The sequence below is a fragment of the Alternaria ventricosa genome (genome assembly GCF_023758065.1).
Source record: "Alternaria ventricosa strain BMP 2768 chromosome Unknown scaffold_1, whole genome shotgun sequence".
Taxonomy (NCBI): Eukaryota; Fungi; Ascomycota; class Dothideomycetes; order Pleosporales; family Pleosporaceae; genus Alternaria; species Alternaria ventricosa.
Window position 1 is genome coordinate 2,719,503 of NW_026055681.1, and position 22,296 is coordinate 2,741,798.

At 53.6% G+C, this 22,296-nt stretch overlaps 9 protein-coding genes across 9 annotated transcripts; 4 read left to right on the plus strand and 5 right to left on the minus strand.

Moving 5' to 3' along the window:
* Window positions 1–126: 126 nt before the first annotated feature.
* On the plus strand, window positions 127–1,063 carry J4E93_000939 (uncharacterized protein; the record flags this gene model as incomplete). Its single annotated transcript, XM_049338895.1, has 4 exons — window positions 127–495; window positions 547–656; window positions 702–741; window positions 791–1,063. 4 exons carry the CDS (start codon window positions 127–129, stop codon window positions 1,061–1,063), a joined length of 792 nt encoding a protein of 263 aa, XP_049204780.1.
* Window positions 1,064–3,101: 2,038 nt separating this feature from the next.
* J4E93_000940 (uncharacterized protein) lies at window positions 3,102–4,164 on the minus strand (the record flags this gene model as incomplete). The annotated part of the gene is made up of 2 exons (XM_049338896.1): window positions 3,102–3,679; window positions 3,759–4,164. The coding sequence occupies 2 exons, from the start codon at window positions 4,162–4,164 to the stop codon at window positions 3,102–3,104; spliced, it is 984 nt and encodes a 327-aa protein (XP_049204781.1).
* A 401-nt stretch (window positions 4,165–4,565) lies between these two features.
* On the plus strand, window positions 4,566–6,911 carry J4E93_000941 (uncharacterized protein; the record flags this gene model as incomplete). The annotated part of the gene is made up of 4 exons (XM_049338897.1): window positions 4,566–4,608; window positions 4,660–5,147; window positions 5,196–6,074; window positions 6,123–6,911. The coding sequence occupies 4 exons, from the start codon at window positions 4,566–4,568 to the stop codon at window positions 6,909–6,911; spliced, it is 2,199 nt and encodes a 732-aa protein (XP_049204782.1).
* A 476-nt stretch (window positions 6,912–7,387) lies between these two features.
* On the minus strand, window positions 7,388–8,271 carry J4E93_000942 (uncharacterized protein; the record flags this gene model as incomplete). The annotated part of the gene is made up of 2 exons (XM_049338898.1): window positions 7,388–8,199; window positions 8,253–8,271. The coding sequence occupies 2 exons, from the start codon at window positions 8,269–8,271 to the stop codon at window positions 7,388–7,390; spliced, it is 831 nt and encodes a 276-aa protein (XP_049204783.1).
* Window positions 8,272–8,841: 570 nt separating this feature from the next.
* Window positions 8,842–13,831, minus strand: J4E93_000943 (uncharacterized protein; the record flags this gene model as incomplete). Its single annotated transcript, XM_049338899.1, has 5 exons — window positions 8,842–10,350; window positions 10,406–10,682; window positions 10,732–12,309; window positions 12,360–13,734; window positions 13,792–13,831. 5 exons carry the CDS (start codon window positions 13,829–13,831, stop codon window positions 8,842–8,844), a joined length of 4,779 nt encoding a protein of 1,592 aa, XP_049204784.1.
* A 1,775-nt stretch (window positions 13,832–15,606) lies between these two features.
* Window positions 15,607–16,467, minus strand: J4E93_000944 (uncharacterized protein; the record flags this gene model as incomplete). The annotated part of the gene is made up of 2 exons (XM_049338900.1): window positions 15,607–16,105; window positions 16,157–16,467. The coding sequence occupies 2 exons, from the start codon at window positions 16,465–16,467 to the stop codon at window positions 15,607–15,609; spliced, it is 810 nt and encodes a 269-aa protein (XP_049204785.1).
* Window positions 16,468–16,804: 337 nt separating this feature from the next.
* Window positions 16,805–18,071, plus strand: ARK1 (Serine/threonine-protein kinase ark1; the record flags this gene model as incomplete). The annotated part of the gene is made up of 2 exons (XM_049338901.1): window positions 16,805–16,906; window positions 16,956–18,071. 2 exons carry the CDS (start codon window positions 16,805–16,807, stop codon window positions 18,069–18,071), a joined length of 1,218 nt encoding a protein of 405 aa, XP_049204786.1.
* Window positions 18,072–18,351: 280 nt separating this feature from the next.
* On the minus strand, window positions 18,352–20,007 carry J4E93_000946 (uncharacterized protein; the record flags this gene model as incomplete). The annotated part of the gene is made up of 2 exons (XM_049338902.1): window positions 18,352–19,889; window positions 19,953–20,007. 2 exons carry the CDS (start codon window positions 20,005–20,007, stop codon window positions 18,352–18,354), a joined length of 1,593 nt encoding a protein of 530 aa, XP_049204787.1.
* A 376-nt stretch (window positions 20,008–20,383) lies between these two features.
* On the plus strand, window positions 20,384–21,109 carry ATP23 (Mitochondrial inner membrane protease atp23; the record flags this gene model as incomplete). The annotated part of the gene is made up of 1 exon (XM_049338903.1): window positions 20,384–21,109. The coding sequence occupies one exon, from the start codon at window positions 20,384–20,386 to the stop codon at window positions 21,107–21,109; it is 726 nt and encodes a 241-aa protein (XP_049204788.1).
* Window positions 21,110–22,296: the final 1,187 nt, after the last annotated feature.

Sequence of the window (22,296 nt, forward strand, 5' to 3'; positions counted from 1 at the left end):
TCTGAGCGCAAACACACGCCATGATCCAACGTGCCCGCCTTTAATTCACACCACTCTTCCGACATCTTAGCATTGGAGAGTCTCCGTAACACCATCAAATAGTGCAGTCGCGCTGTTATCGCAGACATGGCGGAAAACGTCAATCAGAACCTGGATCTGGCACAAATTTTGGCTACACTTGCGAACCTGCCCAAACCGGAAGCTCAGCCAGCTCAAGATCAACAACAGCCATACGAGCCCTATCAAAGTCACCAGGGGTACCCGGAGCCCCAACAGGCATACCTAAATCAGCAAAGTGCTCCGTATCAACAATCAGCTGACCCTCGTTTGGCTGGCCGCGCGCCTCCTCAGCATCGACAGCCACCTCCCAAACCACAAGACAGAGTTTCTTCTCCGTTCATCGATCCTTCTACCATCACGGAATGGAAACAAGGTCTCCGCTGTGTGAGCAAGATAGCTTCTCAGAACCCAGACTTTGCTCCTGCAGTTCGCAAAGTAAGCCAGACCATCATGTGACCTCATGCGCAATGCTTACAAATTGCTCAGTTGATGAAAGATCAAGAGTCAAATGTCAAGTCTTGGGAGGCTGGACGCAAGAATCTGATCGATGAACACAAGTTCAAGCGGGAGAACGAACGGACTCATCGAGCTGCGCTGTACGTTACAAGATCTTTCTCATGATACATGACTGACTTTCACAGGTCATTACCAGGTCTCTTGGAAAACACACCGGCGCTTCGTGTATGTTCTAATAGGTTTGTATCGGTTTTTGAATACTAACGCGGCACAGACACCAGAGCGTGAGAAAGAGGAACTAGATCAATATGACGCCAAGGTATACCGAGCTTCCAAAGCTATGGTCGACTCACAAACATCATCACTCAAAGTCTTGGGTGTTCCATTCTTTGGTGTAAAGCCACATCTGGTAGTTGGCTCGAGCTACGACCCGACAGAAGTCACCGACTCGCAGCCGACACCGACGGGCGGTAAGATATCGAAAGAGCAGCTCCTCGAACTGCAGCGGAAGATGCTGAACCACCTAATGGAGCTGTATGGGGACTGAGGAGACCTCTTTACAAAACGGAGAAGCTTCGTTGCCACAGAACGATCCGTATTCTGCCAGTGCTGATGGTGCGTGGTTGCCGGGCTTCGGACTTAGCTTTCTGATCCTAGAACAAAACGTTCTCTTCCCTCACCGTATCCGTTCATTCACCACCCCAAACAGCCTCTATCTATAGACGTCTTTACAAAGCGACATCGGCACGGAAATGACGTCACTTGCGCGATGTTACCAGCAACAGTGGAGAGCAGGGCAAGCGCGCGAGTGCAAACGCACATCAATCTCCCATTCACTCGTCCCAGTAATTGCCCTCGACGCTATTGGCTGCTCAAGGGCCAACGGAGCTAGTGCCGTTGACCGCAATCGCTCTCATAACAACAGAACATTTACCTCTTTTACAATCATCAGCTTCCACTCACCTCACCACGCTCGTTGAAGTATTTGATCCATTCCGCACTCTTCTCGCTACTCACACTCGCTACTTCCCTCTACCCACTTCAACCCCAGTCGCTCCTTCCGATACAAACGTTCACCCTCCAAGATGAACACTGTACGCGCACTCACCATAGTCGCAGTTGCCGGTAAACAGTCTCCAACCAGCGCACTTACCCACTATATCAGTCTTGCTAACGGAAATGTAGCAGGCGCTGCCGCGGAGTCTGCCCAGTGGAATCCCGCTATCAATTACGTTCTCGCTCATGCTGTAGCTGCACGTGACGACCACTGCGCTGAGCTCCCAAAGCTCTGCACAGACGCGGTACTGCTACGTGGCTATGAGACTACCCTCACCTACCTTTGTCCCGAGAAGACCGAAGGTCCTTCTACCGTCACCGTCACTACCACCAGGACAACCACTGTGACGGCAGACCAGAGCCTGACCTCTAGCGTTGCTCCCGCTCCTGCTCCTACCTCGGATGTTGGAGCTGCTCCTTCAGTGCAGCCTCTCCCCCACAAACCCGTCTCAGCCACTTCGGACGCTGGAGGTCCTCCCGCAGAGGAGCCTACCACGACCGTGATCATTCAGTCAACAGTCCAAGTTACCATCACTAGATCAGTCATCAAGGTCATTCCCAGCTCTACGTCGTCATCTCTTCCTCCCCCGTCCATCACTTGGTCTTTCACCGCGATCCTCCCTACCGATGTCAAATCCTCACATGTCTCGGGCGGATCGTCGTCGGCGTCTCGCACTGAGGTACCATCGATAGTGTCGTCCGTCGGTCCGCCATCATCTAGCAAGAGCAGATCGGTTGGATTGTTCCCTAGCCATACTGTTAGTAGCTCGTCTTCGGTGGCTTCCACGTCTTGGTCAGCTTCCGCGTCTTCGACGGCTTCCTCGTCTGCGTTGGATTCCACATCTTCGGCTGCTTCGACGTCTTCGATGGCGCGTTTACCGTCAGGTGGTCATCATGCTCCACCTTTCGCGAACGGTACCGCTATCAGCTACACCCCCGGCATCTTCCCCACGCTGAACGCAAGGGATGAAGAGTCCACGATGACTGTTACCTCCACGGTCACCCGCCATACCTCTGACCATGCCTCAGACACCACAACTGCTGCGGCCACTGAGACTAAGAAGGGTCAGGCTGGAGATAATAGGGCCTCGTTCATTGCCTTGTTCTTCGGTGTACTGGCTGCTACCTGGCTTATCTAGGGAGGCGTAGCTACTCCTCTTGAATAGCGGCATGTTACTGTAAGGAATGAAAGTTCTGGATAACGTGTGCCACGGTGTTACGATAAGTTGTGTGAGACGTTTACACGAATGACACGATATGTACATAGTCATGACGACATGTCAACATGTCAACATAGGGAGAAACTGAACCCTATAGAGCCTGCATTACCAAAAAGTCTTTCTAGTTCACTTGCTTTATCTGAGTGCAGTCTGCAGACTTGTTCAGAAGTTTCTTGCATGAAGTGGCAGTGTGACGGTCCCCTGAAGCATATAGAGCTATCACAGGGAAATGAATACTTGGCTGTTTAAATACTTCTTGATTTACAAGTGACATGGACCAGCATGGGCTCCGCGATGGCTGCAGCGACTTCAAACAGCGAGCTTTCCAGCAGCTTGCACAAGGAAGTGATCAAGCCGTGAAGTGACTTGTTCCAATGTGGGAGCATCCTCTCTGACTACCTGTTGTGCACCGACGGAAATAAGCCACGGGCGATTGCGTGCCTCCGACTCCAAATTATCGAGCTCTTCTAGAGCCTCAATTAGCTTTGATCTTTCCAGTTCAAAAGCTTCGATGTCAAAAACTGCTGAGCCCCATCCACAATCTTGATAGATCTTTTGCCAGGCTCGGAAACGATTGATCCTCCGTCGCCACCCATCAGCACCATCTGAGCCATGGTGCTGTCTCATATACTGAATCGCGGCGGTCGTCTCAGTAGGAAGACGAATGCCTCCCGGGAAGAGGTTCTGCATAATGATAGGATCTTCCAAGATCTTGCGCGCGGGTGGATGGGAAGGATCGTCATCCTCTGAGGGGTCATAGTACGGAACCCATTCCAGGCTTTGGAACTTTGCGACAATCTCATCAAGCACGGTCTCAGCTGGTCGTCTAGGTGCTTTCTCCCATTCGTTGCGGTCAGGTCCAACTGAAGACCACTCAATTATCGTTTCTGTATTCGGTGAACGTTAAATCTATCTGCTTGCAGGTAATTGACATACGGTCCTGTGTATCATAGATTAAGTCAGTACCGTAGTGCCCGCTATAGGTATCACCGCTTGTAATCCTCAGCATATGAGGCGGTAGCAGCTTGGTATCCTCGTCATGATACCTTTCACCCCACCGCAAATCCTCGACGAAATCTGTGTCACCGGAGTCGGCGAAGTATGTCACGGCTTTTGAGCGGGGTGTCAGTTCAACGCCGAACCACTGCCACCCTTCGACGATTTCGCTGCGCATTGCAGGAATTGATCTGATCAGGCCGATAACCTCAGAATCCAGGCCAATCTTCTCGAAGATTGAAGTTGCGACGGTTTCGGAAGAGTGAGGTGGGCGAATTACATCAGATGGGGATATGTAACGCATCGCGACGAAGAGATCGAGGAGCTTTGTCAGGCGGGAGATGAAGCCCGCGTGCTTCTCAGCGATCGCCTCCATTGCCGCGAGTGTTGTGGGAATGATGACGAGCTGGTGGAAGTGATGGATGGTTCTAAGGGCCAGGGGTCGTGCGCGTACCTAGGTAGCTTCGCGATCCAATCACCAGACGCGCGACCGCGACGAACAACCTCAGGCTAGCCTTCACCACCACTCAGGCAAGCGGCATCCCCAACGAATCTATCCCGAGACGACCACACCCACGGTCGACTTTCGCTATTGCACGGCTCTAACACGACTCTTCCAGCATTTCTCTGTGTGTGCGCACCAGAGCCGTCCCACCTACACGACGGCATTGATCGCCTTCGAGATTCGGACACCGCCTACGCTCACGCAACTCTGCGAAAGCTACCGCAACTTCACGACCCTCTCAATTGCCAGACGCACCTGAACAAGTCAACAAAATGGTTGGAAAGAAATCGGGCAGAGCCCAATTGAGGGAAGAGGGTACGGCATCGGGACACCACAGCGCAAACATGGCAACTAACAAGCCTGCAGGTCTGGAGCGAACGGACAACAACATGGACCTCACGACATGGCCCCAAGTTGGCATGATCAACCAAAAGAACTACTACACCGAGTTCCTCAAGCGCGACGAACAGTTCCTCGCCGTACGATACCCCAAGGATGAAGAGAGGGCGCGCATAGTACAAGAAGCCAGGGATAAGGATCGCGCACGCGCGTTGGGGGTGCCAGCAACGGAAGGAGCGACACCACAGGTTGCGGACGAGACAATGGAAGATGCCGAGGTTTCCTTCGCATCAAGAACCGACATCTCCAAGCTCATCGTGATACATCCTGGCAGTCAGAACTTGAGAATAGGCCTTGGGTCGGACGCGCTGCCCAAGACTGTACCTATGGTCATCGCACGTAAATGGAAGGAGAGTGAGGACGAGGAAGACGAAGGAGAGCCTAGCCCCAAGCGGATGAAGGTCGAAGGTGCCGTGCCGGCGGACGCCTTGCCTGAGAAGTGGTTTGGAGAGGATGTGAGTATTTGAGTGCTAGTTCCATGGGCGGTGCTAACTTTCGACCAGTTTGCCGACCAGTACATGGCTATGTCATCCGAACTTAGGACGAGGATGCGATCCAACAAGCGACGAGTATTACCCAACTCGAAAGACCTCGTAATCAACTTCAACCGAAAATCCCCCCCAGACATCATCTCCGAACACAATGACATCAACCGCATCGAGTGGACAGAACTACCTGCAGATCCCAAGAAGGCACCGGACTTCTTCACTGGGCACGACGCGCTGCGGATACCCGAGAGATCCAACCCACGATACAAGCTGTTCTGGCCGATACGGAACGGCACGTTCAATGAGAAGGACTATCGCGACCGTAATCAGATCTACCATGATCTCTCCAAGATATTAGAAGAGGCTTTCCGGAATCAACTTGGTATTACCAGGTTAAAAGACCTTGTCAACTACAAGTGCGTCTTTATCATACCAGACCTCTACGAGCGACAATACGTCACAATGATATTGGACATCCTCATGCGGGATCTTGGCCTTGGAAAGGTCTGTCTGCAGCAAGAATCGCTTTCGGCTACTTTCGGTGCTGGCTATGGTGTTGCCTGCGTAGTCGATATCGGTGCTCAGAAGACGTCCATCTGCTGCGTTGACGAGGGGCTCTGTGCCGAGGAGTCTCGTGTCAACCTCAAGATGGGCGGAGCTGATGTGACCGAGACTTTCATCAAGATGATGCTCTACGGTCATTTCCCGTATGCCGACATGAACCTGAAGCGGAGATACGACTTCCTGCTTGCCGAGGAGCTGAAGCAGAAGTTCTGCTCTATGGATGAAGGTTCGGTCACGGTACAAACGTGGGACTTCCACCTTCGCGCTTCGGGCCAAGACACGCGGAAGTACACTTTCAAGACGTACGACGAGACTATGCTTTCTGTCATGGTTAGTAACTCAATAATCATGTAAGATGGACCCTGCTAACGAATTCAGGGTTTCTTCAAGCCCTCAATCTTCGAGAACGCGCGGAAACTTGAGAACAGAAGGAAGGTCGTGCCACGCTCAGTCGATCTCTACGACGGCTCACCCAACGACCCCATCTCCCAAGCACAAATCGCCATCATCGAAGCCGCAGCCGGTAAACCCGTCGTACCCACCATCAACGGCGCCTCAGAAGCCGTAAACAACACAGCACCCGCCTCAACACCCCAACGCCCCCAGCCAAACCCCTTCAACCTGCTCGGCCGCCTCAACGACAACGAAGGCACACCCCGCTCCTCCGTAGCAGGCTCCCCAGGCCCCGAAGGCAGCAACACGCCCAACCCGGACCGCGACACCCCGATGGGCGACACAGACGGCGCCCCCCTCCTCTTCCGCGACCCCATCCACGAAAAGACCAAGCTAGCCGAAGCCCGCGACGCCATCCTCCCCATCCACTCCCTCGACGCCGCGATCCTCGAATCCCTCTCCCAAGGCGCCCGCGGCGACGACCGCAAGCTCCGCGACTTCTTCGGCGGCATCATGCTCGTTGGCGGCGCGTCCAAAACACCCGGTCTACGCGAGTTTCTCGAGATGCGACTCCGTGAGTTGCGACCGGGTTACGGTAAAGAGATTCTTGTGGGGCCGCCGCCAAGAGACTTTGATCCGCAGGTTGTGGTGTGGAAGGGGGGGAGTGTGTTTGGCCGGTTGAGCGGGCATGGCAATGATGGCTGGATTAGTCGGTATGAGTATGATATGTTGGGGGCGAGGCTGTTGAATAATAAGTGCATGTTTGCTTGGTAGGATGGAGTGAATAGGGATGCTGTGGATCGGTCTCGCAAGGAAGGTCGAGATGCTTGATCTGTTGGAGGGTGGGTGTTTAGATGGGTGGGTTGTTGGGTATTGTTAGAGCAGCATGGGGTTGATGTGGGGTAGTGAGAGTAGATATTGGTCAAGGGTGCATCCTGTTGGGTTCAACGAGGGTGGTATTTCTTGTCGAATAACAACGTGTTATGAATACAGCTTCCTCAATAGTCTGCTTATGGTTGTTCCCAAGTCACTACAGCGATGTTCTTGACTACATGGATATAGCTTGTAAGCCGTGATTGTATTTCGTCTCATATTACATACACTAACGTAACAACAGATGAGAGTCAGACCGCTTCACCGTGTGACTGTCACATCCTGCTCCTGTCATTGCGCCGGCATAGCCGTGGCACCATCTTGCGCATACATCGCACACTCTCCCGAAAACCCTCTTACGTGTGCAAGCCACCAGCTTACAACAAGACATCGGCAGGCTCGCAGACCTTCTTGTGAATCTTCCAGTGCTTCTTCTGGCACTCAGTGGAGCAGTACTTGCGGTTCTTGCACTTGGCACAAGCAAGCAGGGCGTCACTTCCAGCTCTAGCCTTGACACCACATCCGCCGCACAAGTCCGGCTTGTTGAACTGCTCACGAAGCTCCTTGACGACAAGCGAAGTAGTCGAATCTGTCATACCAGTGCTGAAGAGACCTCCTGGGCCAGGAACATTCATCATCTGGAAACCCATTCCGTTGTCGGGCTCAGAGGGTCTAGCGTTGGCCTCTTCGGTGATGCTCTTGGATTTGAAGTCGTAAGGAACTCCGTTCTTGTAGCCGTTCGGACCGAAGAGCGCCTTCTTCATTTGGCCCTGCGCAGCAGGCATGAGACCACCTTCAGTGTAGACTTTCTTGAGCATGGTGATGTAGGTAGCGGGGAGTTTGCATCCGAGAGTCATGGCACAAGCACCGAGTAGGACGTAGACGTAGGTGGGATCCGGTCCCCAGCTTCCGAACCACTTCTCCTTCAGGCCGACGGGACCAGTGAGCATCTTCGTCTCCTTTGTAGCGATCATGTCGGCGAGGATACCGGAGTCCAAGTGGTTGCGGATGAGTTTGGGGTGAGAGCAGTAGGGGGCGTAGGTGCTGTATGCACAGCAGCGTCCTGCTTCTTCCTCAGACTTGCCTTGAGCTCGAGCCCTGGCCTGAGCGGCTTCCATGAGTGGAAAGAGACCGGCTTCGGTATCGAGAGCTTCGACGATTTCGAAGTCGTGGTCTGACTGGAAGAGACCTGGCATGGTGTTAGTCGATAAGGTGTTTGGTTGAAGTATGCTTGTCACTTACAGTATCCCCAGGCACCCATCTTGAAGATTCACTGCTTGTAGTAGTTGCGTACAGAGAGTTGGAGCTGAGCGGTTGATGGAAGCAAGCAGTCAAGGTGAACTACTGCGGATGACAGTTGACGGTGCTGATCTTTGCTGCGGGAGGTGAGTGATGAAGTGAAGACGAGAAAACGCGATGTGAGACCAGAAGGGCGTACGCGTCGCGTTACACGTCATGAGGGAGGCCAGGCTGCAATGTTGGCTGTTGGGGAAGGAGCGACGACGCGTGTTCCCGTGACCCAGGCGCCTTCCTCACGGGTTGCCATCGCGCCCTCGAGCAGCAAGGTAAACCACTTTCTGGGTTCGCTTCGCTCACCATCTCTATAATAATACTGTCAGCCTTGTCAACTGCCACTAGAGTATGAAAACTTCTGGCACGTTCCAGATGGACTCACTTCACTCGTTTTCACCGAGGAACCACGCGCTGAATGACTGAAGATCAAAATGTAATATTAACTATTGATTAAACAAGATAACCCAAAACATCTATGCATACGAAAGAGAAAGAAACAAATCGCTCAAAAAACATCAACGACTACTGTTCAAAACGCTCAAGCAGTACCAGCATCCTTCTCCCCAGTCCTCTCACCAGGGTGTCCACCCTGCTGCGCCGCCTTCTCAGCACCCTCCTGTGCCTTATCCGCTGTACCCTTCGCCTTCGCACCCTTCTTGTTCTTATGGAAGAAGCTCTTAAACGAGCTAAGCTTCGCAACGCGGAAGAGGTAGTAAGTGAGAACAGCAATGGCGGCGTTGAACCCGATGAAAGCAAAAATGATGCCAAAGTTCCTCCACCTTTCGCCGTAATAGATCGAAGAGCCGGCCAAGAACTGGTCCGCGTTGGTGAGGGAACAGTAGTTGCAGCCAGCAGTCGCGTCTGGGTTCTGGATTGTGCCGCCGGCGGCGGCAGCGTAGTCGGCGAGGTAGGCACCGCAAGTTTGGCCTGCTGGGGGGTCAAAGACGGAGACTTCGCGCTCGCTGCAGACGACTTGGCGGCCGGAGAGCATGGTGGAGACCATGCCGCCGATCCAGTATGTGAAGGGACTGCAGCGGTACATGAAGAGCCAGAAGCCGGGGAGTTGGTCCGGAGGCTGCAGGACACCGTTGAACAGGATACTCATGAGAGTAAGGAGAGAGACGAGGCCAGAAGCTGTCTCGGCGTCGGGTAGCGCTGCGATGGTCATGTCGGCGAAGGTGGATGTGTAGATGAGGAGTTGCATGCAGAACAACAGGACCAAGCCCTGGCGTTCGCTGGATTGGCTCACACCAACGACGGGGTAGTAGAAAGTGACGAACATGAAGACACCCGCGATGATGCCGTAGGGTATCTCCACAACAATGTTGGCGATCATGAAGGCGATCCAGCTGTATGCCTTGGATGGCCTCTCGCGCGACTCGTAGAGAGAGCGTTGGGTGACGAACAGGGGTTGGATCTGCTGTACAAGCGACGAGAAGATGGTAGTAAGCATGAAGACCGAGAAGATGATCGTCTGCATGCCTGCTAAACTCGTGTTGGCCTTGTAGAAAGAGAAACCGATGAAGAGACCCGCGATGGCGCAGAGACCGAATTTAGCCATGACGTAGCCGGGCATGCGCCAGTATTGCTGGAAGGCTCGGTATGTACATTCGACGATTTGCGTGGTCAATGGCATGGCGAACTCGCCGCCACCGGTTTCGGCTGCAATGTTGAGTTCCTCGCTCTTCTTTGCCTCGTGGAGTTGGTCGATATCCCTTTGGACGCCCTTGGCTTCTTCGCTTTCTCTCCAGACGTCGTACCAGTCCTGGCCGTTGTCGTTCTTACCGGCGTTGACAATCTCCAGCATGTACTCAGCTGGGTTCTCGTCTTCACCGCACTTGCGTGCACCGTTGTTTTGGAAGTAGTCGAGGAGTGTTTGCGAGTTCTCGCCGAGCTCGCCGAAGTAGACGGTCTTACCGCCGCGGGCAAGGAAGAGGAGACGGTCGAACTCTTGGAAGAGGATTGCGCTGGGCTGATGGATGGTGCAGAGGATGGCTTGGCCAGCTGAGCTGAGCTTGCGGAGGAAGGCGATGATGGACCAGGAACTCTGTGCGGAAGTTAGTAATCATCAATCTAACACGAGCTGAAACGATTGTACTGACCTGTGAATCAAGACCGGAGGTAGGTTCATCAAGGAAGAGCAACAGCTTGGGCTTCGCGGCAAGCTCAACACCAATTGTCAGAAGCTTGCGCTGTTCAACGTTCAAACCCTCGCCAGGCACACCGACAACGGCTTCGGCAAAGTCTGACATGTTCAACATCTTGATGACCTCTTCGACGTATTCATTCTTTTCCTTCTTGCTGACCGTCTTGGGCTGGCGTAGCATGGCGGAGAATTGTAGAGCTTCACGAACGGTCGAAGTCTCGAGATGAAGATCCCTGGATTGGTTAGCACTTATGATGAGACAGAGATGGGCTGGAGACTTACTGTTGCTGCACGTAACCAGTTGACCGTTGGAAGGCAGGGTCAAGAGGCTTGCCGTTCACAAACATGTCTCCAGTGATGACTCCCATAGTGGTCCGCTGAGCCAGAGCATCCAAGAGCGTGGTCTTGCCAGCTCCCGAAACACCCATGAGGGCAGTCATTGACCCAGGCTTGACGAAACCGGAGACATGGTCGAGCAGACGACGTGGCTCGCCCTTAATCTCAATGTCGTAGACAACGTCGCGCCACGTGAAGACACCCTTCTGCTCCTCAATGGCGCTGACATCACCAGCGCCTTCATGCTCTCCTGTCTGCGTCTCTCCAGACTCCTCATCGGAACCCTTGCCACCAGGCTGCATGTATGCGGGAACATGTCCACGACGGAAGACGAGTTGCTCGGCAGTGTTGGATGTGGAAGAGTTGACCTCAACAGCGACGAAGTAGGTGACCATGAAGAAGATCAGGAAAGCCCAGAGGATACCAAAGTTGCGCCACACATGGCTCCAAGAGTAGGAGTATGAGACTTCGATGTAGCTGTCACCGTTGATGAACGTCTGTCCAGCGACTGCACCCTGTGTGTTGCAAATGAATGAGTCTCCAGTTTGTGCGTATCCAGGTCCTGACGGGATGAATGCATCGCAGGGAAAGTCGACACCGTGGAACTCGTTCGCAAGCAAGATCTCGAATGCGTAGAAGATTGGATTGATCCAGCGAATCCAGCCAAACCAGTCGGGCATTTCGGGGATGCGGATGACGAAACCAGTGTAGATAACCAGAATGAGGACCAAGACACCAGCGCCTGCCATGGCTTGCGATGCAGTCTTGGTAACAGCAGCGGTCGTTCGGAAGATAGCTGCCATGACGAAGGTTGCCATGTAAGTAACCACGAAGAACAAGAAGAACTGTCCTGCAGTGTACCGCAGTTGGGCCAGGAAGTACAGAATGATGTTGAAGACGACTGCCTGAACGAACTTGACAGGTATATCGGCAACAATACCAGCTATAGCTTCGGTAGACGGATGGTAAAAGGCGTAAGAGTTGTGCTTCTCGACGATAGGCCGCTGGGCGTATAGACCTGCGATTTCACCGATGGAAGTAAGTGCGTTGAAGAGAATGGCCAGGAAGATGACAGCTCCGCGACCTTGGAACGAGCTGGAGCCTGTAGAGTGACCGAAGTAGATGGAACCGACGATGAGAGCAATGACGACATTGAGACCAGCTTGCGTTGCAGTAGACGCAATGTCACCCCAGATGCGTTGGTACGCTCGTCGAGTGTTGAGCTTGATCTGCATGGGGACGCTGATGAGGTAAGGTGACTTGGGACGAGCGTGTTTAGCCTGAATGTAGTTCTTCTGCTGGCGTAGTTGCTCGAGAGTGCCGTGCTCGTTGACTGGGTTCTCGGCTTCGAAGTCCTTGATCTCCTCCAGAAGCGCCTGGTACTCAGGAGACTCGCGCCAGTACTTCTCAAAGTCTTCCGGTGTGCGAGGCACCTTGTTCTCCATGCCCTCTTTGGCTTGCCTTTCTTGTGGGTTGGTAACGGCTGTGAGGAAGTCTCCCGCGGTTTGACGAGGGGGGCAGTACCTGTTGTGTGTCAGTTGTGTTCAGATGTCTTGTCATATCAGAATACTTACCATCCTTGACGCTCGAAGAAGTCTTTAGCCTCACTGGCGGGTCCGAAGTAGATCTGGCGACCTTCGTATAGAACAGCAGCTTTGTCAAAGCAGTCGTAAACACTTTGACTAGCCTGGTAGATGGCCACCGCAGCAGCACCTCCAGCCAAGTCGGAACCGACCCGCAGAGCCTTGACGAACTTCAACGCAGTAGCTGAGTCCAATCCTCGTGTCGAGTTGTCCCAAGCCGCAAATGGAGCGCCGGCAAGCAGCATCTCAGCGACGGAGACTCGCTTCCTCTCTCCACCTGACACACCACGAACGAAATCGTTTCCGACCTTGGTGTTGTAGGTGTGACTCAGCCCAAGCACAGCCATAACGACCTTTGCCATGAATTGAGCGAACTCATCGCGGTTCGCTCCGCCGGGTCGGTTCGATGGTGTTCTGACAGCCGCGGCGAACTCCAGTGTCTGACCTACAGTCAGGTGGGGAAAGTGCTTGTCGACTTCCTGGTTGTACACTGTCTCTCCCTTGAACTCTTTGCGCATACGCTCCTGAGGGATACCGTTGTAGTGAATGACCGAGTCATCCGTGTCCAAACCATGAAGCTCTCCAGTGAGAGCCTTGAGAAGCGTGGAGCAACCAGAGCCAGGACGTCCAAGCACAACACACAGCTCGCCGGCTCGTATGATACCGTCGAAGCTGTGGAGAATCTGCTTGCGTTCCGACTTGCCAAAGAATTCTTTAGCTCGGAAGGGCGCCATGAACATGTCTGAGACAGTGCTCTGAAGCTGCAGAGCCTTGCCAGAACCAAAGACGTCTAGGTTCTTGTACACAACGCTGACCTTCTTCATTTCGATGCCCTCGCCCTCCAGCTGGTTCCGGAACATGTTCAAAAACTTGCTGAGATCAAAAGCGTCGTTGGAGGGGTCCACACGGGGATCGTTTGGCTGCGCAATGCTCATCTGCTGAGTCACTTTCGACTGTGTGGTGAAGATGCGCGCCAACTCCCGCCTGCCGTCGTCGTCGATTTCGGACCGCGTGACCCGGCGTTGGAGTGTGGGTGGAGCTGCATCTTCGGATGAGGATGAAGTGCCAGTTCGCTTGACTTTCGGGGTTTGTCCATTGGAACCTAATCGCGTGTCTGAAGAGTCCGACGAGCTCGATGTGTTGACTTTCTCGAGCGGCACGACTTCCTCTTGCCGATGCTGGGATTCAGTGCCATCGGTGGAGGAAAACAAGCCTGCTCCAGCCGATGATTCGTGTGTAGTCGACGATTCATGTGTATAGGAGTGTGATGAGAAGACCCCGTGGGTGCCGTGGGCATGGCCGTCTGGGAAGTAGGTCGGTCGACCAGAAGCAGTTCGCGTGACGCCGTGGGGAGGAGTCTGGGTTCCTGACCCGGATTGGGTAGAAGTGCTGAAGTGTGTTGTTTGATGTGACTGCGACGTACTCGACATGAAAGTCTCGCCGTGGGACTGAGAGTCAGCCATGATGAGTTTCAACGGCGAGTGCTAGCGAGTAACGTCGGTGTTGATGATGTGTTTTTGCTGCCCATTTGCGGCTATCTAACATATATCAACTGTTGGCCCACGTTTGGGCCTATGTTGTCATAGCACCCCGGATGGCGGAGTCTCCCCATGGCCGCGGCTAGTCTTGCAACAACTGCCATGGCCTCGGACGAGATGGCTGGGCCTTTGGATTGAGATTCGTCCTTCGCCGCAGTGGATGATTGGGTCGTGCGCGCGCTACGCGGGCCGGACTCAAAGTGTGCGGATCCAAGTTCAGCATGCTCGATGCGTATTTGTTCGAGGCCGCAATTAGTGCCACAACACTGGGCGCCGAGACTGCTTTTCTCTATGTTGAATATGACATCACAGCCCGGACGGCCACGGATGAGGGTATTGCCAAGAAATCCGCCCACCATCAGAGTCTCTAATGGAAGCAGACATGCGGTGGCTGTCGTGACGAGCCAGCTACTGCGCTCGATGCGCAGTCTTTGCGTGAATCTGGTGGTCGTAAAGCAAGATTGCGGCTGCCCGTCGAAAACGCTTATGTTGGTCCGCGATCGACAGCTTACTGCTTTCGGACGAGAGATCGCTCGGGATCCTCCTTACGCCTGCCATGCGTCTCGGTACCCGTTATCCTATCGTATAAACCCTTGTCGTCATTTCAGCCATCCGGACCATCCGAGCAGCGGCTATCTGTTGTACAAATGCCGGTGATTTCCAGTCTGTTGAGGACCGTCAACTTTCCACTTTCCGCCGGTCGTAATATGGGGCGGTGCACAACGGAACCCTGAACAAGGCCAATCTCGGACGAACGTAATCTCCGTTTGATGTTGGCAGGCGGACGCGTCTCCTTGGTTATGTCAGGCAGCGCTAACGCAGTGTCACTTGCTTGTCTCGGTATCGACAGAACCTAATTGCTTTTTGAGGGGAAACAATACAGCAAGAACCGCCCTACGGGCCCTAAACGTTCGCGCACGGTGGCAGCGATGGTCTACATTGACCAGCGGAGACACATGGACAACGTGGAAAGAGTCTAACGATTGAGTTTCAATTCCGCCATGATCAAGGATGCGTTCTGGTATCAATGTACTTGGTGGCTCGCCTGGGCGCATTGAGAGCAAGGCCATGAGGCGCGTAACAATACAACCGGCATCGCGCACGAGCGCGAGATTAGAACAAAGAGCGTCGTTCACCATCGCAGTATGTTAATGTCTTACACTAGATGACCGTTGCTGTTATATGAGACGTGAGTGTTGCATATATTGCATGCCTCGTTAGTACCGGCGCTCTGGAGTTCAGACAGCTTTGCAGTCAACATTATCCGTTTATGTAATCGGGGTTGTATTGTAAACGCTATCTTGCTCGAGAGCGGTGAGACACTCCTTTGCTATCCGCCGACATGCAAGCTTGATGGCAGCCGCATATCTAGGCAGACTGGGTAGTGATTTGATAATCAGGATCTTGTCTCCAGCTAAGCTTATTGGCGCGTATTCGATGAGACTTCTGGAACGAAAGTAGAAATCGTCTTGGGTTGACGCCTGTCAGACGGCGGATTCCAGGGACAAAAGGCCTGCCTCCTGGTTGTCCGCGTGATTACTGAACAGACGATGAGCAAAGGCTTATTTAGCATACGCACCGGTCAGACTGACCTTGGGATTGTCGACGCAGATATGGGTCGCCGTTATGCCTCCGCGCTTTTAGTGCTTTCGATTTTGGGCTGATGAGTGATAGTCGGGGTCCTGTCGAGCCGCACTTGCTCACTTCAGTTGTAACCCCTCAACCTTGTGCTCCACTATGGGTATATGTTCCGCCAAACGGTTAGGGTCTCGCATTATCGCAAGCACGTCTTCTTTCCGTCCTGCGAGCTTCTTCCGTACTTCCTCATATTTCTCCTCCCTAGCCGTATACTCCCTCAACACCACGTTGTCCCCGAACTCGACGAACACGCGCGTGTCGCGTATCCGGAATACTACATCATCCAAGCGCATGAAGAAGCGCACAAGGAGGAGCAAGCGCTGTGGCATGACGCGGATCTTGCAGGATAGCATGGCGATGCCATTGTCCGCTAGCTCGTCTTCGTAGAGTACAAGCTCGTCGAAGAAGTGTATCGGGTCGGGACGCTTGAGAAGGTGAAGTGGAATCGGGGTCTCGGTAGGCTCGAATGCAGGTGTTGGCGGTGTAGTGCCCTTATAGTCTGTACTGTAGGACCAGTCGAACGGCTTTACGACCTCTTTGATATCCTCGAACTGCTTTTGTCTGATTCTGGTTAGCTGCAGGTTCTCACCGTACCGCGTCTTTGCGTTTCACCTATTTTGCTGCCACTCTTTCGAGTACGAGACCTTGAACATCTTCTCGCCGGTCTTGTCCACCAAATCCAGCGCATCGAAGGCATTGAACTCGATGTACCAGCCACTTTGGGCGTGTTCTATCCGCATCAGGTTGTCTCCGAATATCATCTCGGGCGGCGCGATCCCGAGCTTCTTGGTCATGTCTTCTATTGGGCCGGCCTTGAGGATGGGCAGCTTGCGCGTGGTGATCTTGAAGCCTTCCTTGGTGATGGACGTGTCGGCATGGCCGGGTGCCACAGTGTCGGCGGGCGCGCCATTAAGCGATGCCATGTCTTAGGGATTATGCGACGAGACCCTGACGAAGAATGCTGCGTGTATAAATTGTTCGTAACGACCTGCAGGTGGATCCGATGGCGATGGCGGGGAGCTTCAGCGTGGTGGGGCGCGAACCAGCGCTCCGACCACCGATGGCCGATGGCTGTTTCCTTGACAACGCACGAAACCCACTTGTTTGTCTGGGTTAACTAGCTGCCATCCGTCCTCGAACCCTGCAAACATCCACACCCACCAACTGTCACCCATCTCCATAGCATAATATAGCTATCAGTGGTCTCTTGTGGCCCTATTGCTTGCTTCCTGTCGCTCCAGCCTGCATACAGACTTCGCCATGGCCGACGTCGCAAACCTCGAAGCCGCCTTTGAGCGCACCACCATCCACGACGAGAACGATGAGCACGTCACTTCTACATCAACCTACCACAAGGTGAAGGTGTGTATTCACTCGCCTGCTCAATGTAGCGCCTTCTAACAACACCCAGCCTTCCGCATCCACAACCGTAACGGTAGCTGGCCTATCGTCCTCCCAATCAGCTGCGAACCGCATGAAGCTGCCTCATCAGACACTACAGAAGCTCGCAACGCAGAACGCAAAGACGGCAAACATCGCCAAAGTTACCATCTCAGCAAGCTCCAGCCGACCCTCGGAACAGCACCAATCACATCGCCGCACGCTCACCGACTCCGCCATCTACACCGTTCCCTCAAACCCTGCAACACCCAAACAATGGCATCTGGGCATGTTTGACATCGGCAAGCCTCTCGGAAAGGGAAAGTTTGGTCGCGTCTACCTTGCTAAGGAGCGCTCATCAGGCTTCGTGTGTGCCTTGAAGGTGCTCCACAAGTCTGAGATTCAGCAAGGCAAAGTCGAGAAGCAGGTCCGACGAGAGATTGAGATCCAATCACATCTCACGCACCCCAATATCCTCAAGCTCTTTGGCCACTTCCACGACGCAAAGCGCATCTTCCTCATCCTCGAATTCGCTGGTAAAGGAGAACTATACAAGCACCTCCGCAAGGAGCAACGCTTCCCCGAATGGAAGGCAGCACAATATGTAGCCCAGATGGCCGCAGCACTCAAGTACCTCCACAAGAAGCACGTCATGCACCGCGATATCAAGCCCGAAAACATCCTCGTCGGCATCCACGGCGAGATCAAGATTTCCGACTTTGGTTGGTCGGTACACGCGCCCAACAACCGCCGCAACACCATGTGCGGAACTCTCGACTACCTGCCCCCGGAGATGCTTCGCGGTGGCGGCAAGGACAACTTCTACTCCGAGAAGGTCGACCTATGGAGTTTAGGCGTCCTGACGTACGAGTTCCTAGTCGGTGAAGCGCCTTTCGAGGACACCCAAGTCATGACACAGCGCAAGATTGCGAGGGGAGAGTACACAGTCCCGAGCTTCGTCAGCTCAGAAGCGCGGGATCTCATCAAGAAACTACTCGTGCTTGACCCTGAGAAGCGCATTGCGCTTGAGGATGTCGAGGTACACCCCTGGATCCTCAAGCACTGCAAGGGCAGCTCGCGAGCCTATGAGCGCACATCTGGCGGCAAGGTACGCAGCAGCTCGGAACAGTCTGAGGAGAGCTACTAAGCTTTGTCTTGGTGGTGTTCCAACTTCACATAATGTCTAACATGTACGACGGCGAAGGGGCGTTCCGCACGGTAGTCACTGAATTTCTTGTCTTTAGTCGCATTGCTCGGCGTCTTAGGTTTGCCGCTGGCGTTGGTTGGTATCGTAATTGGGAATACATCCCACAACTCATTCAATTCAAGAATTTCAAGCTTGACACCCAAAGCACCGTCTAATATGCCATGTCCACATCGTGAATATGCCCGTCTTACTGGACCTCGCATGCAGCTCGCTACAATCCTCAGTGCGCCTCAACCCCCTCACCCTTCTTCTCCCCATGCCTAAAATCAGGCGTACTAGGCCTGCTCCTCTCACCCCCAAAGAACGCAATATTCTCCCTCAACGCCACATACTCACTATCCGCATACCCCAACGCCTCGCTAATCTGCGTAGAATGCAATCCCTTGATCCGTCTGATCTCCGTAGCAGAATAGTTCACCACACACCTCCCTATCTCAAACGGCGCAGGGTTGTGCAGTTCGAAATTGGGCGGATGCTGCAATAGTGTCTGGGAAGAGGACATCGAGTACGAGGACGAAGACGAGTGCGTGAGTGGTGTTCGGATGGGGATTGGGGCGTGGACGCCGTGGGCTAGGGCGCCGGGGGTATTGGGCGGTTGGGGCGTTGGTGGTGTTTGAGTAGTCGGTTTCGGGGAGTGGGGTGGATTGGAGAGGCGTTTTACAACGACTATGCGGACGGCTTCTTGTTGGGCGAAGTGGCCGTCTACTTCTACGATTCCCACGGGGAGGAGACCCGCTTTGTCGCTTAGGGCTGCCCACGCGCCTTGGTCGATGTAGATTGTGCCGTGGGGTGCGAGGCCGTGCAGGATCCAGAAGTAGCGGTCGCGGATGGGGTTGGATATAGGGAGGAATCGGGTGTGGAGGGGGACTGGCTCTTCTGGTTTGGGGGAGGAGAGGCCGGTGAGTTGCTGATTGTCTAGTGTGGATGTGGATGTTGAGAGATCGTGGTTTGAGTCTTGAGATGCTGCTTGCGCGAGTGGTGCGCCTTCGTCTTGGAAGTTGGTGACGGAGTTTCGACTTGACATTCGTGACTTTCTTTGCTTCTCGGCGTGTGCGATGATGCCGGAGATATTGCCTGGTTTACTGCTCTTTGTGATGACTGTTGTGACACCTGCGCTTGTTGCTAGTCTTGCAGCAACGATCTTCGTGCTCATACCGCCTGTTCCCAGTGAACTACCTGCCGAACTGACGTCTGCTGCCAGCTCCGCAATGTCTTCTACGACAGGTATGGACTTGGCATCTGGATTTGTACGAGGGTTCTTGTCATACAGGCAATCCACATCCGTCATGAGGAAGAGATAATCCGCCTGGACCATGGCCGATGTAATGGCGCTCAGCGTATCGTTGTCACCAAACTTGATCTCAGTAACCGCCAAAGTATCGTTCTCATTCACAATCGGAATGACACCCATGCTCAGCAGCTCAATAAATGTGTTCTGCGCATTCTGATACTGCGTCCGGTCCGCAATGTCGTTCCGTGTCAAGAGGATCTGAGCAATCGGCTGCTCCAAGTGGCCAAACAGCTGGTCCCAAAGAGACATCAGTCTACTCTGTCCGATAGCAGCGAGCGCTTGAACTTGTGGGAGGTGTTTTGGGCGGCGGGGAAGGTTCATACGCCGTAGACCGACACCAATGGCGCCCGAAGACACGATTACGACGCGGTGGCCGGCGGCGCGCAGACTGCATGCTGTCTCGACGATGAGGGAGAGGATGGAGAGGAGGGGTTGGTGGGTTTTCTCGTCGACTATGGATGACGTTCCTGGGCGTGTCGGTTAGGTGCTCTCTTCTTGTCGATGTGGCATATGTACGGTTGTGTATTTACCGAGTTTTATGACGACGGTAAGCTGGCCGGGCTGCTTTCGCATGTGGACGGCCATTGCGACGGAGGGAGTGACAAAAGCCCTAAGGTGGTGATGGCTATAAGTCTTGGACGAAAGGAGACGGTGAGATATGTACAACACGTCGTGTACTATATGAACACGCAGCTCGTGTGTTGTCGCGCAATGGATGACTGGAAGCTGCCCAAGTTTCCTCGCAAGCGATCTTCGGCTTCCCTTGTACGCGGTGACGTCTTCCCTCCGATTGGCTCCCCGCGCTACCAGCTGCATCTCCATCTCCACCTAAACTTTTCGCGACGGGAATCAGGAACATGCCACGCCCTACACCAAACATCTATACGCCACGCGACACCTGCACGCCCAACGCTTGATCCTCCCGTAATCGAACTCGAACGTCACTCCACGCCCTATCACCATGGCAAACTCTGAGACAGCGCCCGACGGCGCATCCCTCTCCGCAATGGCCCAACCGCCGCCCCAAAAGATCGACCCCGTATACTACACATGGAGCAGCACCTTCAACATAATGCTCGGCCGCATGACAGGCTCCCGCGACATCGAACTAGAAAAAGGCTACTTCAACGAAATGGACAAGATAAAAGCCGACTCGATATGCAAGCGCTGCGAGTCCAACAAGGAATACCTCTTGAAATACAGTCCCATCATACGCTTCATGTCGGACGAAGTGTACAAACTAGGTGGCGACCTGAATAAAGACAACATACTTTGTCGCATGTGCACGAACGAGCAATCTGGTGGCTTCTCCCTCGACCACGGCATCCTGCTCTGCGCAAACAAATTCCGTAATCGCGGGCACCAGGAAGACACCATGGCGCATGAGATGGTTCACGCGTGGGACCATCTAAAGTTTAAAGTCGAACCTGAGAACCTGCGCCACCAGGCCTGTCTAGAGATTCGCGCATCCACACTCAGCGGCGAATGCCGTTTCTCGAGAGAGTTCTTCACGAGGAATCAATGGAATATCATGGAACAATTACAGTCTTGTGTTAGGAGGAGGGCGACGCTGAGTATGATGGCGAGGCCGGGCATAAAGGATCAAGAGCATGCTGGGAAAGTAGTGAATGAGGTGTGGGAAAGTTGTTTCCGGGATACCAGGCCGTTTGACGAGGTTTATCGATGATCGTGAGAGGAAGGGGATGTGGTTGGTCGGTTCGTTTGAACACACATGATCTTGATCATCGTACGTTGCTGTGTTGATGGATCATCTCATTATGATCTCAATAAATTCCATTTGAAGTAGTGCTTCCTGACGAACTTCAAATGGAATCTATTGAGATCATAATGAGATGAACTGCTAATACGGCAACGTACGATGATCAAGATCATGTGTCGTTTGAACATGTGACTGAAGCGGTGGGTTGTCGGTGTATCATTACCCTTGTGTTTGCATAGCGATGGCGTTTCTTAGGAAGATCTCAGAGGGCGCAGTGTTGCGCACATCTCCTCTCTGTTCGGTTTGAGAGTAAAACTCCGGATTACTCACATCATTCCCCAGTCCACGTCATTGTCAAGTTCTTGAAAATTTCGGAGGTTGGTGTATTTGGCCCCCAACCTTTGAAATTACGGATCAAGCCATGGCGTGCATCGCCCGAATCGCGGGGCTGCAGGGCGTATTTTCCGCCCTTGATTTTCGCTGCGCCGCAACAACAATAGGCGACTAGCACAACACTGCCCACGTAGTATGGGCGCCTTGAAACCCACCGACATCATGATCATGGGCGCCTATATACAACGTGTAGATATTTCGCGATGCGCATCCCTCTTCCATCTAGTCTTGTTCCGTCAATACTTCATCATCACATCTGCCCTCAAGTCTTTCTGAATCTGTCATAATGCTACCACACACCCTCCTATACACCCTCTTCATCGCAACATCCTCAGCAGCATTCATCCCCCCACCCCGCATCCCCACACCCCCAAAACCCCAAATCATCGAACCCATCGCACCCGCACCAGCAGCACCAAACCCATACAGGCCAGCCGACCGACCAGGCTCTGAAGCGACACCAGGCTTTGACGCACCTGGAATGACTGGAGGCTTCCAAGCACCTAAACCGACTGGAGGCTTTGAAGTGCCTGATGTGCCCCTACCTGACGATCAAGATGAGACTGCGTCGAAAGTCGCGTCTAGGCCGTATGGAAATCCAGCGAAGACTTTGTCGCCCGCACAGGTGGCGGCTTCTCTTGCTGCTTCGAAGTCAACTGCGACTCATCCAACTGCGACTCCTACGACAGGGATGACGGTGCCAGCTTCGACTGGTGGTGCGGCGAGGATCGAGGATGTGGGGTTGGGTATGAGTCTGGTCG